Source organism: Coregonus lavaretus, assembly GCF_964263955.1.
Source record: "Coregonus lavaretus genome assembly, contig: SUPER_35_unloc_2, whole genome shotgun sequence".
NCBI lineage: Eukaryota > Metazoa > Chordata > Actinopteri > Salmoniformes > Salmonidae > Coregonus > Coregonus lavaretus.
This window is the reverse complement of record NW_028167180.1, coordinates 216,384-232,355: the sequence shown is the minus strand read 5'-3', so window position 1 is coordinate 232,355 and position 15,972 is coordinate 216,384. Positions and strand designations below refer to the sequence as shown.

The following is a 15,972-nucleotide window of genomic DNA, read 5'->3' as shown; positions in this document are numbered from 1 at the left end:
CAAGGCCTACCTTCAAACTCAGTACCTCTTTGCTTAACATCATGGGAAAATCAAAAGAAATCAGCCAAAACCTCAGAAAAAAAACTTGATAGACCTCCACAAGTCTGGCTCATCCTTGGGAGCAATTTACAAACGCCTGAAGGTACCATGTTCATACCGCTCAGGAAGGAGACGCGTTCTGTCTCATAGAGATGAACGTACTTTGGTGAGAAAAGTGCAAATAAATCCCAGAACAACAGCAAAGGACCTTGTGAAGATGCTGGAGGAAACAGGTACAAAAGTATCTATATCCACAGTAAAACGAGTCCTATATCGACATAACCTGAAAGGCCGCTCAGCAAGGAAGACGCCACTGCTCCAAAACCGCCATAAAAAAGCCAGACTACGGTTTGCAACTGCACATGGGGACAAAGATCGTACTTTTTGGAGAAATGTCCTCTGGTCTGATGAAACAAAAATAGAACTGTTTGGCCATAATGACCATCGTTATGTTTGGAGGAAAAAGGGGGTGCTTGCAAGCCAAAGAACACCATCCCAACCGTGAAGCACGGGGGTGGCAGCATCATGCTGTGAGGGTGCTTTGTTGCAGGAGGGACTGGTGCACTTCACAAAATAGATGGCATTATGAGGAAGGAAAAGTATGTGGATATATTGAAGCAACATCTCAAGACATCAGTCAGGAAGTTAAAGCTTGGTCGCAAATGGGTCTTCCAAATGGACATTGACCCCAAGCATACTTCCAAAGTTGTGGTAAAATGGCTTGAGAACAACAAAGTCAAGGTATTGGAGTGGCCATCACAAAGCCCTGACCTGAATCCTATAGAAAATGTGTGGGCAGAACTGATCAAGCGTGTGCGAGCAAGGAGGCCTACAAACCTGACTCAGTTACACCAGCTCTGTCAGGAGGAATGGGCCAAAATTCACCCAACTTATTGTGGGAAGCTTGTGGAAGGCTACCCGAAAGTTTGACCCAAGTTAAACAATTTAAAGGCAATGCTACCAAATACTAATTGAGTGTATGTAAACTTCTGACCCAATGGGAATATAATGAAGGAAATAAAAGCTGAAATAAATCATTCTCTCTACTATTATTCTGACATTTCACATTCTTAAAATAATGTGGTGATCCTAACTGACCTAAAACAGGGAATATTTACTTGGATTAAATGTCAGGAATTGATAATAACTGAGTTCAAATGTATTTGGCTAAGGTGTATGTAAACTTCTGACTTCAACTGTATACAGTAGGGGTCTTTTTTTATCTATGCTGACTGTGAAGAGTTACTCAGAAGTTGTGACAATATCTCCATAGTTTCAGTTTGACAGATTTAATAGACTAGAAAGAAGAATCAAACCCTTCACATGTTTTATGACAACAAGTTCATATTTACACCCTGTCTTTTAGTACAACATAACATATACATACCGGTTACGTCTAATAACACAACTGTCTTTGCACTGATTCCACTGTTCCACATGACATCTACCTACATGAACTATTATACAACTATATAGCTCTACTCTATTCCATAGGAGAGAGAGCATCACACAGATCCTTAGATTCAGGGACAGAATCAAAGGTGGACTTAATACTAGCTACAGGTACAGCTGTAGTGTTGGTGACAGAGACCTGGGTGGATGTAGTACTAACTACAGGTACAGCTGTAGTGTTGGTGACAGAGACCTGGATGGATGTAGTACTAACTACAGGTACAGCTGTAGTGTTGGTGACAGAGACCTGGGTGGATGTAGTACTAACTACAGGTACAGATGTAGTGTTGGTGACAGAGACCTGGGTGGATGTAGTACTAACTACAGGTACAGCTGTAGTGTTGGTGACAGAGACCTGGGTGGATGTAGTACTAACTACAGGTACAGCTGTAGTGTTGGTGACAGAGACCTGGGTGGATGTAGTACTAACTACAGGTACAGCTGTAGTGTTGGTGACAGAGACCTGGGTGGATGTAGTACTAACTACAAGCACAGCTGTAGTGTTGGTGACAGAGACCTGGGTGGATGTAGTACTAACTACAGGTACAGATGTAGTGTTGGTGACAGAGACCTGGGTGGATGTAGTACTAACTACAGGTACAGCTGTAGTGTTGGTGACAGAGACCTGGGTGGATGTAGTACTAACTACAGGTACAGCTGTAGTTACTTATCTATGTTTTACTTAACACTTTACACACTATTTTCTTAAAAAACTGCATTGGTGGTTAACGGCTTGTAAGTCAGCATTTCACTGTAATGTCTACACCTGTTGTATTCGGCGCATGTGGCAAATACAATTTTTGGATTTGATTTGATTTGATATACCTCACTATCACTATAAAGATGTTACATTGTAATGAAGAACGTGAAGGTAAAGATTTATCCAAATTGAAAGAGAAAGTAACTTTAAGGTTCTCTTTCAGTCGAGACCTCAACGTCACTGTGTGGGATGGATCGTCATTATCACAGATATAAAAAGAAACGCATGGTTGGGATGACAGAGAGAACTGATACACTGTAAGAAGAGTTTGATTGAAGAGCTCCTTGCATCAATAGTTACTAGTACAGAGTGCAGGTGAGTGCTTCTCCATTTGACAGGATGTGATATTTTATTCCAGTCTTAGGAACAGGTATCACTTGTTGTTGTTGTATCACTTGGGTTGTTGAAATAAGAGTTAACTTTATTTGATTATATACTTTGAACATGCTGTAGATTTGAGGTCAACAACTTCTGCAACATGGGTGGTGGATATTCCGTAATTGATGGTGAGATATATTTTTTTGCAATGACAACCGTTATGTATGTAGCTGCAACTTATTTGTATGTAAAGGCACAATGGAAATGTTTCTCATCCTTTGACTGGTTGTGTTCTCATCTTTAGATGTGAAGAGCACTGAGAAGAAGAAAAACTACATCTCTGTCTTGGTTTTGATTCTCTGTCTTCACTTTGGACTGGTGACACAGGTACCCTAAGAAAAATACAACCTCAAACCTAATATTTCATTTACCTAGTTTAGTTGATTTACCCTGCTTATAATAAATTATGGCAAATCAGGAAATCAAGTTGAGTTAACAAAACAAGGCAATAACATATTTGTTACATTATAAAGTATAAGTTCATACAACTTTACATTTAACACCAGCAGGGTTCATTTATATTTTTAAGTTGAACAAGTACTCCTTTTACAGAGATAAGTTGAACAAATTCTCCTTTTACAGAGACATAATTTTAAAAAATAGTGTCCCACGACTGTTTTTTCGGACAAGAAAAGAGTGTCCTTAAATGTTATGGGCAATTCCTGTGAATAGGCTTCATGTTGTTTTGACTACGCCCTGAGCTATGCAGAAAAAACAAATGTCTATCATATTTTTGTCGTCCTGCTTTGGGACTTGGGCGGTGCTATTATTTTGTACTTTCATTTTGCACATTGACATAAACCAACAAACACACAAGTCTACTATTGTTTTCCTCACATTTGGCCTCACAAACTGCGGCCAATAAGGGATCGGTAGACATTTTATCACCCAAGCAAGGACCTGATAGGTCTGTAAGGAGAATGTCCCTAAAGAATGTTACTGTTACAGAAGGAAATTTTCCCACTGGACATGGCAGCTGATTCTGTTGACGACAAATACGATGTCTGCAGAGACGAAGCCTTTAAGAGAGTGGAGACCTACTTCCTCCCACATGAGAAGAACACCACCACTAACTTCAGAAGAGCCTGGGACATTGCAGAGAAACATACCTCCACTCCAAAAGATGGTCTGCAAAAAGTGCATTCCATCGCTATGTATTTGTACACAAATAACAAACCCCAACCTCCATCCGAATCCATCTACCTGAACTTCAACGAAGCAGTTAGAGAAGGCAGATATGGGTATGGAACATCATTCCAGTACCATTCCCTGCACTTCTATCTAACTGACGCCATTCAGATTCTCAAACAAAGTCAAACATCATGTAGGACCACCTACCTTAGAACCAATGTAACTTTTGATCAGGATGTTGTCAACAAAGAAATGCACTTTGGTTATTTTGTCTCAAGTTCTATACATAAGACCTTATACGATTTTGGAGACACGTCCTGCTTTGAGATCAACACATGTTTTGGTGTTAACCTGACATATTACTCTGCCTGTGCAAACGAGGGGGAAGTTTTGATTCCTCCCTATGAGGTATTCAAAGTCACCAACATCCAGATGAAGTCAGCAGTGAATAACCTGTGGTGTAAAGTCGTCTACACTATAAAGAGCACTGGAAAATGGAAGAGTGACCTGAATTGTAAAGCAATAGATACAGGCTACTGCTACATAAAGCTATTAACTATGTTCATAGTCGCAATAGTGTTCATATATTTACAAAACTAAAATAGTGATTTTGTCAAACAGCATAGGCAGCAGCTCTGTAGAGATGAGATGATTATTTGGAATGAAAGAATAAAGTCATCAAATAAAATAAATGTAGCATACACAACAACTGAAATATTTTATTAAAGAAATGTGAATAAATGATGGTTAATAAGTGATAAGCAGTAATGGGCAGTCACTACTATCATGGGTCTTTATTAATTGTTTTATTCTGTGTTTTTACAGAAATCAACCCTTATAACGCATAGTGTATTTAATGTTTAAAAAATAATCAAAACCGAAATCAGTTATTATTTTATAATAATCTAACTGAAACCGAACCAACCTCAAAAAAGCACTATTACCACCTATCATAGAACCAAAGTGTAATTTGATCAGAACATTGTCATCAAAGAAATCGATTTCGGCACCTTCGCCTCGAGCACTCTAGTTAAGGAAATAGGCAGAGATTCATTTGGAGCGACGTCCTGCTTTGAGATCTCCACATGTCTTGGAGCTGACATATCATATTACTCTGTATTTACTGGAGAGAGAGAAGTCTTAATTCCTCCCTATGAGGTATTCACAGTGACCAACATCCAGACGAAGTCACCAGAGAATAAACTGTGTTGTGAAGTCGTCTACACACTAGCGAGCAATAGAGTTCGTAAGAGCTCAACTGCAAATTGGTGCCAAAATAAATCAGAAAAGCACTTCATTTTTAATTTAATCACAATCAGCAGAACAGCCGATACAGGTTACATACTGTTCTTTAATTATGTTCTGTATATTACTGATCGTTCCCCCCACCAATGTACAAGGAGAAGTAATCTGAAACAAATGTATCTTTCTCAGCTCTCAGGTGTAACGATCCTGTTAAATGGTTAAACACGCATTACTTTCTCAGATTAAGATTTTTGGAAATAATATAATGTACGGTAATAGATTGAAATTGAATGTAATTAATTAATTTGTCATTTGATTATATTTTTAGCATGTGCTCTCCAGCTTATGTTGAATAAATAAAAACATTGACCATTATTACATCCCATGTCCTATATATCCACTACCTGTACATCAATTATAAAGAGATGAATTTCATCTCACTTGAAGAAAATGAGTTTGTTCTCAGGTTGCAATTAGAATGGACTACAAAGAGATTTAGATTTAAGGAAAGATTCAAAGATCTTGACAAATGAAACCTGAAGCTTCAATTGTCACATCTGAGTGAGATTGTGGCTAACATAGTCAATCTTTACCATTATTCAACATAGTTGTACAAAGAAATTAAACTTAGTTATGGCTTTGAAATGAACTTGAGGCCAAAGAGTTAAATAGTAACCAGAGTGATAAGAGAAGAGGATACTGTCAGAGGGAGATGGAAGGGAGGGAGAGCAGGAGCAGGGTTAGTAGTTTCCTGTGTCTGTGAGGTCAGAGGGAGATGGGAGGGAGGGAGAGCAGTAGAAGTGTTAATAGTTGCCTGTGTCTATGAGGTCAGAGCTCAATACTGCTCAATTTATCAACCACACCGAGGATGAACGGTCTCGTTCCAGGCCGACTATTTTGAAGACAGGCCGCAGCCATTAAGATATGGCTGCTGGCCAAGTCATCGACTGTGCTGTTGGGCATCAGATTGCTATAGCATATGATTTGGTTAGCTGATATGTTAAACATCTATCGAAGAGATGTGACATCTGGCAGGCAACTTCAATGTAGTCATCCTGGAACGTGGCCAACCTCATGAGTGGGGTTGGAAGAGAGATGAGGAGTGACTCAGTTACCAAGAAGCTTTCAGCAGCCATCATTTTGGCTAGCAGAGACAACAGAGGCCATAGGGTGGCAGTGAACTGTCATAACAACCTACTGACTAAACCAAATATTAACTGTTGCTTTGACACAAATATGAAACACAATATCTCTAAGAGATGGAAATGACAATGAATATCTTATACAGTAATGATGACACCTGCATAGTTACATCTGGGAAACTGAATGACATTTATCTTTGTCAGCCTGATGATGACTGTGTCACACCTTCAAGAGGGCCTCAAACTTTAGTGAGGGTTCTGAGGGGGAAAATATCACAAGAAAATGTACCTGTTAGTGGGAAAGTGATAAACAGTAGTCAGAAGTCACCCTGATGATTGACTGATGACTGGTATCATTCCACATTTGATCAAATTTATAATATTTTATGAAATATTTAAATGGACAATGAAGATGTTCTATTATATTCTAGTGTGTCCTTGTGTGTTTGTGCCTTGGGCTTTAGTGTTTGTGGTTTGAAGGGAACACTACTGTATGTGCACAAATAACTAACCCAAACCCATCTACCTAGACTGTATTAGAACACAGATAACTAACCCAAACCCATCTACCTAGACTGTATTAGAACACAGATAACTAACCCAAACCCATCTACCTAGACTGTATTATAACACAGATAACTAACCCAAACCTATCTACCTAGACTGTATTAGAACACAGATAACTAACCCAAACCCATATACCTAGACTGTATTAGAACACAGAAAACTAACCCAAACCCATCTACCTAGACTGTATTAGAACACAGATAACTAACCCAAACCCATCTACCTAGACTGTATTAGAACACAGATAACTAACCCAAACCTATCTACCTAGACTGTATTAGAACACATATAACTAATCCAAACCCATCTACCTAGACTGTATTAGAACACAGATAACTAACCCAAACCCATCTACCCAGACTGTATTAGAACACAGATAACTAGCCCAAACCCATCTACCTAGACTGTATTAGAACACAGATAACTAACCCAAACCCATCTACCTAGACTGTATTAGAACACAGATAACTAAACCAAACCTATCTACCTAGACTGTATTAGAACACAGATAACTAACCCAAACCCATCTACCTAGACTGTATTAGAACACAGATAACTAACCCAAACCCATCTACCCAGACTGTATTAGAACACAGATAACTAACCCAAACCCATCTACCTAGACTGTATTAGAACACAGATAACTAACCCAAACCCATCTACCTAGACTGTATTAGAACACAGATAACTAAACCAAACCTATCTACCTAGACTGTATTAGAACACAGATAACTAACCCAAACCCATCTACCTAGACTGTATTATAACACAGATAACTAACCCAAACCTATCTACCTAGACTGTATTAGAACACAGATAACTAACCCAAACCCATCTACCTAGACTGTATTAGAACACAGATAACTAACCCAAACCCATCTACCTAGACTGTATTAGAACACAGATAACTAACCCAAACCCATCTACCTAGACTATATTAGAACACAGATAACTAACCCAAACCTATCTACCTAGACTGTATTCGAACACATATAACTAACCCAAACCCATCTACCTAGACTGTATTATAACACAGATAACTAACCCAAACCTATCTACCTAGACTGTATTAGAACACAGATAACTAACCCAAACCCATCTACCCAGACTGTATTAGAACACAGATAACTAACCCAAACCCATCTACCCAGACTGTATTAGAACACAGATAACTAACCCAAACCTATCTACCTAGACTGTATTAGAACACAGATAACTAACCCAAACCTATCTACCTAGACTGTATTAGAACACAGATAACTAACCCAAACCTATCTACCTAGACTGTATTAGAACACAGATAACTAACCCAAACCCATCTACCTAGACTGTATTAGAACACAGATAACTAACCCAAACCTATCTACCTAGACTGTATTAGAACACAGATAACTAACCCAAACCCATCTACCTAGACTGTATTAGAACACAGATAACTAACCCAAACCTATCTACCTAGACTGTATTAGAACAGAGATAACTAACCCAAACCCATCTACCTAGACTGTATTAGAACAGAGATAACTAACCCAAACCCATCTACCTAGACTGTATTAGAACACAGATAACTAACCCAAACCCATCTACCCAGACTGTATTAGAACACAGATAACTAACCCAAACCTATCTACCTAGACTGTATTAGAACACAGATAACTAACCCAACTCATCTATCTCCTCTCTGAAGTGTGCATGTGTAACAACTTTAATTTGACCTTGCACTCCTTCTAAATAATGCCATTTTTAGGAACTTTCTCAAATGGTCAAGAATACATCATTTAGTGCATTCTGTTCATAACAGTTTCTAGTTTTCGGAACAAAAAACTGTATTGAGATCAAATGTTTCATATATTAAGAAATGAGCAGAATGTTGGCCCAGTTTCATCTCGCTCCATCTTCTCCCACTGCTGGCCACTGGGCTTCCTCTCATCACCATATTTGGTAGTGAGTGGAAGCCCCCACCGGATGCTTCAGGTTTTTACCCCATGTGACACATCAGTGTTTCCCCTTTTACATGTGCTAGAACTGTAATGCAAGGTATACTCAGGGCTAAAGTCACCAAGGACCAGAAACACCAGTGATGTGTCATACATGGGTGGATCCATAAAAACAAAACCTGTTATGCGAATTGACATAACAACAGAAAACACAAAAGAAGAGGATTAAGAGGTTTTGCTCATAACTTGGCCTCACAAAAAAGGATACCGTAACGTTGAGTGACCAGAACTGAAGTAACAGGTAAGAATGTAATATACAGTGGGGGAAAAAAGTATTTAGTCAGCCACCAATTGTGCAAGTTCTCCCACTTAAAAAGATGAGAGAGGCCTGTAATTTTCATCATAGGTACACGTCAACTATGACAGACAAAATGAGGAAAAAAAATCCAGAAAATCACATTGTAGGATTTTTAATGAATTTATTAGCAAATTATGGTGGGAAATAAGTATTTGGTCACCTACAAACAAGCAAGATTTCTGGCTCTCACAGACCTGTAACTTCTTCTTTAAGAGGCTCCTCTGTCCTCCACTCGTTACCTGTATTAATGGCACCTGTTTGAACTTGTTATCAGTATAAAAGACACCTGTCCACAACCTCAAACAGTCACACTCCAAACTCCACTATGACCAAGACCAAAGAGCTGTCAAAGGACACCAGAAACAAAATTGTAGACCTGCACCAGGCTGGGAAGACTGAATCTGCAATAGGTAAGCAGCTTGGTTTGAAGAAATCAACTGTGGGAGCAATTATTAGGAAATGGAAGATATACAAGACCACTGATAATCTCCCTCAATCTGTGGCTCCACGCAAGATCTCACCCCGTGGGGTCAAAATGATCACAAGAACGGTGAGCAAAAATCCCATAGACAAACCCCATAGACCGTGTCCGACATCGGTCTTACCTACTACTTACTAAAACTACTGAGTTCTGATCATACAACTTACTATTTAGAATGTAGTCTCGCGAGCCAACCGGATCTCTCACATTAATGTTTCACTACATGGTAATCTGTCTGGTTATTACGAGGCTATTTAGAATGTACAGTCTAGTTAAAATGGATGCAGTATGCCACAAATACTAACATACTAGGCTCACCCACACTGAGAATACATCTTCTAATCTTGGTACAGTGTTTCCACTTAACTTATTGTCAGCTGATTATCAACTGGGTCTGAAGTGACAATTCTCTTCCTCAATAGCATGCAGTGACATCCTGGCATTTAAAGCATACTCAATATTAGAAATGTCACATACTATAAAACGTTGTCTTTTCGCATATCCATCAGCCTACTTGTTAGTTTGGGGAGTCGGACACGGCCAGTGTGTTTTTTCTTATGGTAGAACAACATACCAGACAGTACCCTACATATAGTCGTTTCTCTCTTTTAACCTTTGGCCTAAAGTGTTCTTACACGTTATCAACGTGTGTCGGTTATGCTTCATTGAGTCTCTCAAACCAGTTTTGCCAGTTGAACAATGCACTTAAAAAACCGACAGAATATCACTCGCATGAAAACGTGTTTAGGATTGATGCTGTAGCTGTATCATTCATCTTTGTTTTGTCTCTCCCACTCAACTTCATGCTGTTCTCTCCTGGTTGTGATTGGTTGATTGAGCAGTATGGAGCTCAGGTCCCCTGATCTAGGATCCCCTGTCCATGTAATCTTATTCATTATGATATAAAAGGCGAAACTGATCCTAAATCAGCACTCTTACTCTGAGAGGCTTATGGCCCCTGACTTCACAGACAAAGGAAACGACTAACCCTCCTCAGTGCTCTCTCACCCAACTCTCTCTCTCAGCCTCAGAGAGCCCTCGCAGTTTTATTTTATTTTCACTCTTGGTATTCTTACAACCCATTAAGAACTGACCTTGAGTCAGTATGTCTGGTATAATTCATTTCAGATTAGACTTGACAGGACACCGTGCAATCCTGTCAAGACTTGCATAGTGTGAAAGGTAATAGAACTGTAGGATTTTGTAAACCATGTAATGTGAAGCAAGCTTTAAAGCCATTACCAACTTATCATTTCTTTGTACAGCCATTATGCATGAGAGTCAAGCACATAAGGACATTTGAAGGATTTTGAAAATGGTGTAATGTGAAAGAAGCTTTATCATGTCAGCCACAATGTCACTCAAATGTGTATGTGATGATAGTGGCTGGTTCTCTTTGGTTTCATCTCGGCAGTGGATTCACCTCCACTCAAAATCAATTTGCAATTCAGATCACTGTCTCCTCCTTTCCTCTTTAGTGTGCAGACAACTTTACACAACAGGTTATTCACTGGTGACTTTGTCTGGATTTTGGTGACTTCAAAAATCTCATATGGTGGAATTAAAAATTATTTCTCTTCAGGAAAGGCTGAGTAAGAAGTTAGCTCAGCGCCAAAGCAAGTGTGGGTCTCAAAGCAAGACACATTCCCAAAGTTGGTTAAGTCGGATCTCAAAGAGCTTGCGGCGAAGGTGCCGAAACGGATCTCGTGGTTGAGAACACTCAGATCAAACTTCTTGTTGGTTCTGTGAAAGGCTTCCTTACATGCCCCTTGTCTTTCTCGAAGAATCTGAATGGCATCAGTCAGGTAGAAATGCAGTGCATGGTACTTGAATGATGTCACGTATGCAGAATTGCCCTCTTGAACTGCTTTGTTAAAGTCCAGGTAGATCGATTTGGAATTCAGTCTGGGTAGATTTGTTGTGTACAAATAGATAGCAGTGGAATTCTCTGTTTTCAAAAGGTCTCCATGTGGTATAGCATGTGGTTTTGCTATGTTCCAGGATGTGTTGAATTGAGGATTAGTGTTTACTCATTGTAGAGGTACATGTTTTCAACCTCCATTAACATTAGACCTCTGCAACCATCATATTTGTCATCAACAGAAGAAAGGGACCATGTCTAGAGGTAGAATCTCTTGCATCCCTCCATCTTGAATCCCTCCATTCTGAGTTTCTCCATCCTGTAACAGTGACATTTTTTGAAACGTTTCCATTGATGAGACTTATGGCAACCTGTTCTACAGTTTGGAAACGTTTCCATTGATTAGACTTATGGCAACCTGTTCTACAGTTTGGAAACACTGATCTACTGTAGGGGCAAACATTGACATTTGAATATGTAATACATTTTTGTTTTATTTATTTGATTAAAATGTTAAATATCTCACCTTTGATTTGGGAATGCCGAAGATCAAAGCAAAGATTACCATCAAAACAAGCAGAAACATAACAGAAAAGGTGATTGTCTTCTTTGTGTGTAGGTCATGTGATTTCCATCTAATGACGTGAAAGAAGGAAGTAGAAGGGGACAGTTAATTTCAACAAGAAACCAGTGCTGTGTTCGAATACCCATACTAACATACTGTATACTACATACTTAATGAGTATATACTACATACTATTAGTTCATTTTAGTACATTGTAAACGAACGGTATCCTTACAGCTGAGTATACTAGAACTTTGCCTGTCTACCGGAAGTTGATGCTGTTGCTGTGCAAGCTCTTGCTAGCTTGTTAGCATCACAAATGACTAGCTAGACATCTTACGACTTCATTAACAATGTTCATTGAGAACGCACAACGACTATTCCACTTAGCTAAGCTAAGAATGACGTGAATAATAAAGTCAATAGACGTTGGGAAGTTAGTTAGATAGCATATAGTTAATATACTGGCAAGTTCGATGTATTAGTAGCCAACCAACGTTAGGTAGCTAGCTAACATACCAGTACATACAATCAACTGCTGTAATGATATGCTATGCGGTTCGTAAGGCTAGCGTACCTAAGAAATTGTCACCCAACATAACATGTAACGTCACTTATTTCAAAAGGCATTACATTATTACATTGCTCAACATTTTCTTAACATTTGTCATAATAAGTTAAAGCAATGAATTTGTATCCACTCTCGTCGGACTTCAGCTGCATATTTTCTGCAATTTTCTTAAAATCTGAAAATGCTTTGAAGCCACGCCCATTCTCTGAAGAATTGCATTATGGGCCCCAAAAGCACAGAAATAGTGTCCACTGCTTTTTTACTTTGTATTTTGGCTAATGTAGTACAACATCAGGGAACTTTTGGCATGCTAAATATATCCATACTATGACCAATAAGCATACTACATACTCCATTTACGTCACAAATAGTATGGTTAGTGCGGTTAGTATGAGTATTCGAACACAGCTCAGGTCTTACTGTGCCTGTTCCAAAGATATTGATATTAAGAGGTAGAATTGGAAGAACTTGAAATGAAATTACCGGTAAATGTAAATGTGACATTTGTAATATCTGCCATCAAATGTATTTGTTCTCGCTAGTTAGTCACTTTTACTTATCACTCATAAGCCAGTGTTATACTCTGTGAGAGGGCAAATTTACTACTATTATCATTCTTTAATCATTACTTTTCAGTGTCTTTTGCACGTGAAATAATCTGTAGAAAACTGGGTGTACAGGTGTTATGTACATACAGTGGGGAAAAAAAGTATTTAGTCAGCCACAAATTGTGCAAGTTCTCCCACTTAAAAAGATGAGAGAGGCCTGTAATTTTCATCATAGGTACACGTCAACTATGACAGACAAAATTAGAAAAAAATATCCAGAAAATCACATTGTAGGATTTTTTATGAATTTATTTGCAAATTATGGTGGAAAATAAGTATTTGGTCAATAACAAAAGTTTCTCAATACTTTGTTATATACACTTTGTTGGCAATGACACAGGTCAAACGTTTTCTGTAAGTCTTCACAAGGTTTTCACACACTGTTGCTGGTATTTTGGCCCATTCCTCCATGCAGATCTCCTCTAGAGCAGTGATGTTTTGGGGCTGTCGCTGGGCAACACAGACTTTCAACTCCCTCCAAAGATTTTCTATGGGGTTGAGATCTGGAGACTGGCTAGGCCACTCCAGGCTAGCCAGTCTCCAGATGAAATGCTTCTTATGAAGCCACTCCTTCGTTGCCTGGGCGGTGTGTTTGGGATCATTGTCATGCTGAAAGACCCAGTCACGTTTCATCTTCAATGCCCTTGCTGATGGAAGGAGGTTTTCACTCAAAATCTCACGATACATGGCCCAATTCATTCTCTCCTTTACACGGATCAGTCGTCCTGGTCCCTTTGCAGAAAAACAGCCCCAAAGCATGATGTTTCCACCACCATGCTTCACAGTAGGTATGGTGTTCTTTGGATACAACTCAGCATTCTTTGTCCTCCAAACACGACGAGTTGAGTTTTTACCAAAAAGTTATATTTTGGTTTCATCTGACCATATGACATTCTCCCAATCCTCTTCTGGATCATCCAAATGCACTCTAGCAAACTTCAGACGGGCCTGGACATGTACTGGCTTAAGCAGGGGGACACGTCTGGCACTGCAGGATTTGAGTCACTGGCGGCGTAGTGTGTTACTGATGGTAGGCTTTGTTACTTTGGTCCCAGCTCTCTGCAGGTAATTCACTAGGTCCCCCCGTGTGGTTCTGGGATTTTTGCTCACCGTTCTTGTGATCATTTTGACCCCACGGGGTGAGATCTTGCGTGGAGCCCCAGATCGAGGGAGATTATCAGTGGTCTTGTATGTCTTCCATTTCCTAATAATTGCTCCCACAGTTGATTTCTTCAAACCAAGCTGCTTACCTATTGCAGATTCAGTCTTCCCAGCCTGGTGCAGGTCTACAATTTTGTTTCTGGTGTCCTTTGACAGCTCTTTGGTCTTGGCCATAGTGGAGTTTGGAGTGTGACTGTTTGAGGTTGTGGACAGGTGTCTTTTATACTGATAACAAGTTCAAACAGGTGCCATTAATACAGGTAACGAGTGGAGGACAGAGGAGCCTCTTAAAGAAGAAGTTACAGGTCTGTGAGAGCCAGAAATCTTGCTTGTTTGTAGGTGACCAAATACTTATTTTCCACCATAATTTGCAAATAAATTCATTAAAAATCCTACAATGTGATTTTCTGGATTTTTTTTCCTCATTTTGTCTGTCATAGTTGACGTGTACCTATGATGAAAATTACAGGCCTCTCTCATCTTTTTAAGTGGGAGAACTTGCACAATTGGTGGCTGACTAAATACTTTTTTCCCCCACTGTATATTACATTCTTACCTGTTACTTCAGTTCTGGTCACTCAACGTTACGGTATCCTTTTTTGTGAGGCCAAGTTATGAGCAAAACCTCTTAATCCTATTATTTTGTGTTTTCTGTTGTTATGTCAATTCGCATAAGAGGTTTTGTTTTTATGGATCCACCCATGTATGACACATCACTGGTGTTTCTGGTCCTTGTTGACTTTAGCCCTGAGTATACCTTGCATTACAGTTCTAGCACATGTAAAAGGGGAAACACTGATGTGTCACATGGGGTAAAAACCTGAAGCATCCGGTGGGGGCTTCCACTCACTACCAAATATGGTGATGAGAGGAAGCCCAGTGGCCAGCAGTGGGAGAAGATGGAGCGAGATGAAACTGGGCCAACATTCTGCTCATTTCTTAATATATGAAACATTTGATCTCAATACAGTTTTCTGTTCCCAAAACTAGAATCTGTTACGAACAGAATGCACTAAATGATGTATTCTTGACCATTTGAGAAAGTTCCTAAAAATGGCATTATTTAGAAGGAGTGCAAGGTCAAATTAAAGTTGTTACACATGCACACTTCAGAGAGGAGATAGATGAGTTGGGTTAGTTATCTGTGTTCTAATACAGTCTGGGTGGATGGGTTTGGGTTAGTTATCTGTGTTCTAATACAGTCTGGGTGGATGGGTTTGGGTTAGTTATCTGTGTTCTAATACAGTCTAGGTAGATGGGTTAGTTATCTGTGTTCTAATACAGTCTAGGTAGATGGGTTTGGGTTAGTTATCTGTGTTCTAATACAGTCTGGGTAGATGGGTTTGGGTTAGTTATCTGTGTTCTAATACAGTCTGGGTAGATGGGTTTGGGTTAGTTATCTGTGTTCTAATACAGTCTAGGTAGATGGGTTTGGGTTAGTTATCTGTGTTCTAATACAGTCTAGGTAGATAGGTTTGGGTTAGTTATCTGTGTTCTAATACAGTCTAGGTAGATGGGTTTGGGTTAGTTATCTGTGTTCTAATACAGTCTAGGTAGATGGGTTTGGGTTAGTTATCTGTGTTCTAATACAGTCTAGGTATATGGGTTTGGGTTAGTTATCTGTGTTCAAATACAGTCTAGGTAGATAGGTTTGGGTTAGTTATCTGTGTTATAATACAGTCTAGGTAGATGGGTTTGGGTTAGTTATCTGTGTTC

At 39.3% G+C, this 15,972-nt stretch overlaps 1 protein-coding gene and 1 pseudogene across 2 annotated transcripts; one reads left to right on the top strand and one right to left on the bottom strand.

Moving 5' to 3' along the window:
• Nucleotides 1-2,729: 2,729 nt before the first annotated feature.
• On the top strand, nt 2,730-4,360 carry LOC311110200 (T-cell ecto-ADP-ribosyltransferase 1-like; the record flags this gene model as incomplete). Its single annotated transcript, XM_084188746.1, has 3 exons — nt 2,730-2,757; nt 2,874-2,956; nt 3,578-4,360. The coding sequence occupies 3 exons, from the start codon at nt 2,730-2,732 to the stop codon at nt 4,358-4,360; spliced, it is 894 nt and encodes a 297-aa protein (XP_084044872.1).
• Nucleotides 4,361-10,851: 6,491 nt separating this feature from the next.
• LOC311110199 (ecto-ADP-ribosyltransferase 5-like) lies at nt 10,852-14,891 on the bottom strand (annotated as a pseudogene). Its single transcript has 3 exons — nt 14,813-14,891; nt 11,878-11,986; nt 10,852-11,670 (listed from the first exon to the last, which is right to left on the bottom strand). The product of its transcript is annotated as an ecto-ADP-ribosyltransferase 5-like (transcript).
• Between the last annotated feature and the right edge of the window lie 1,081 nt (nt 14,892-15,972).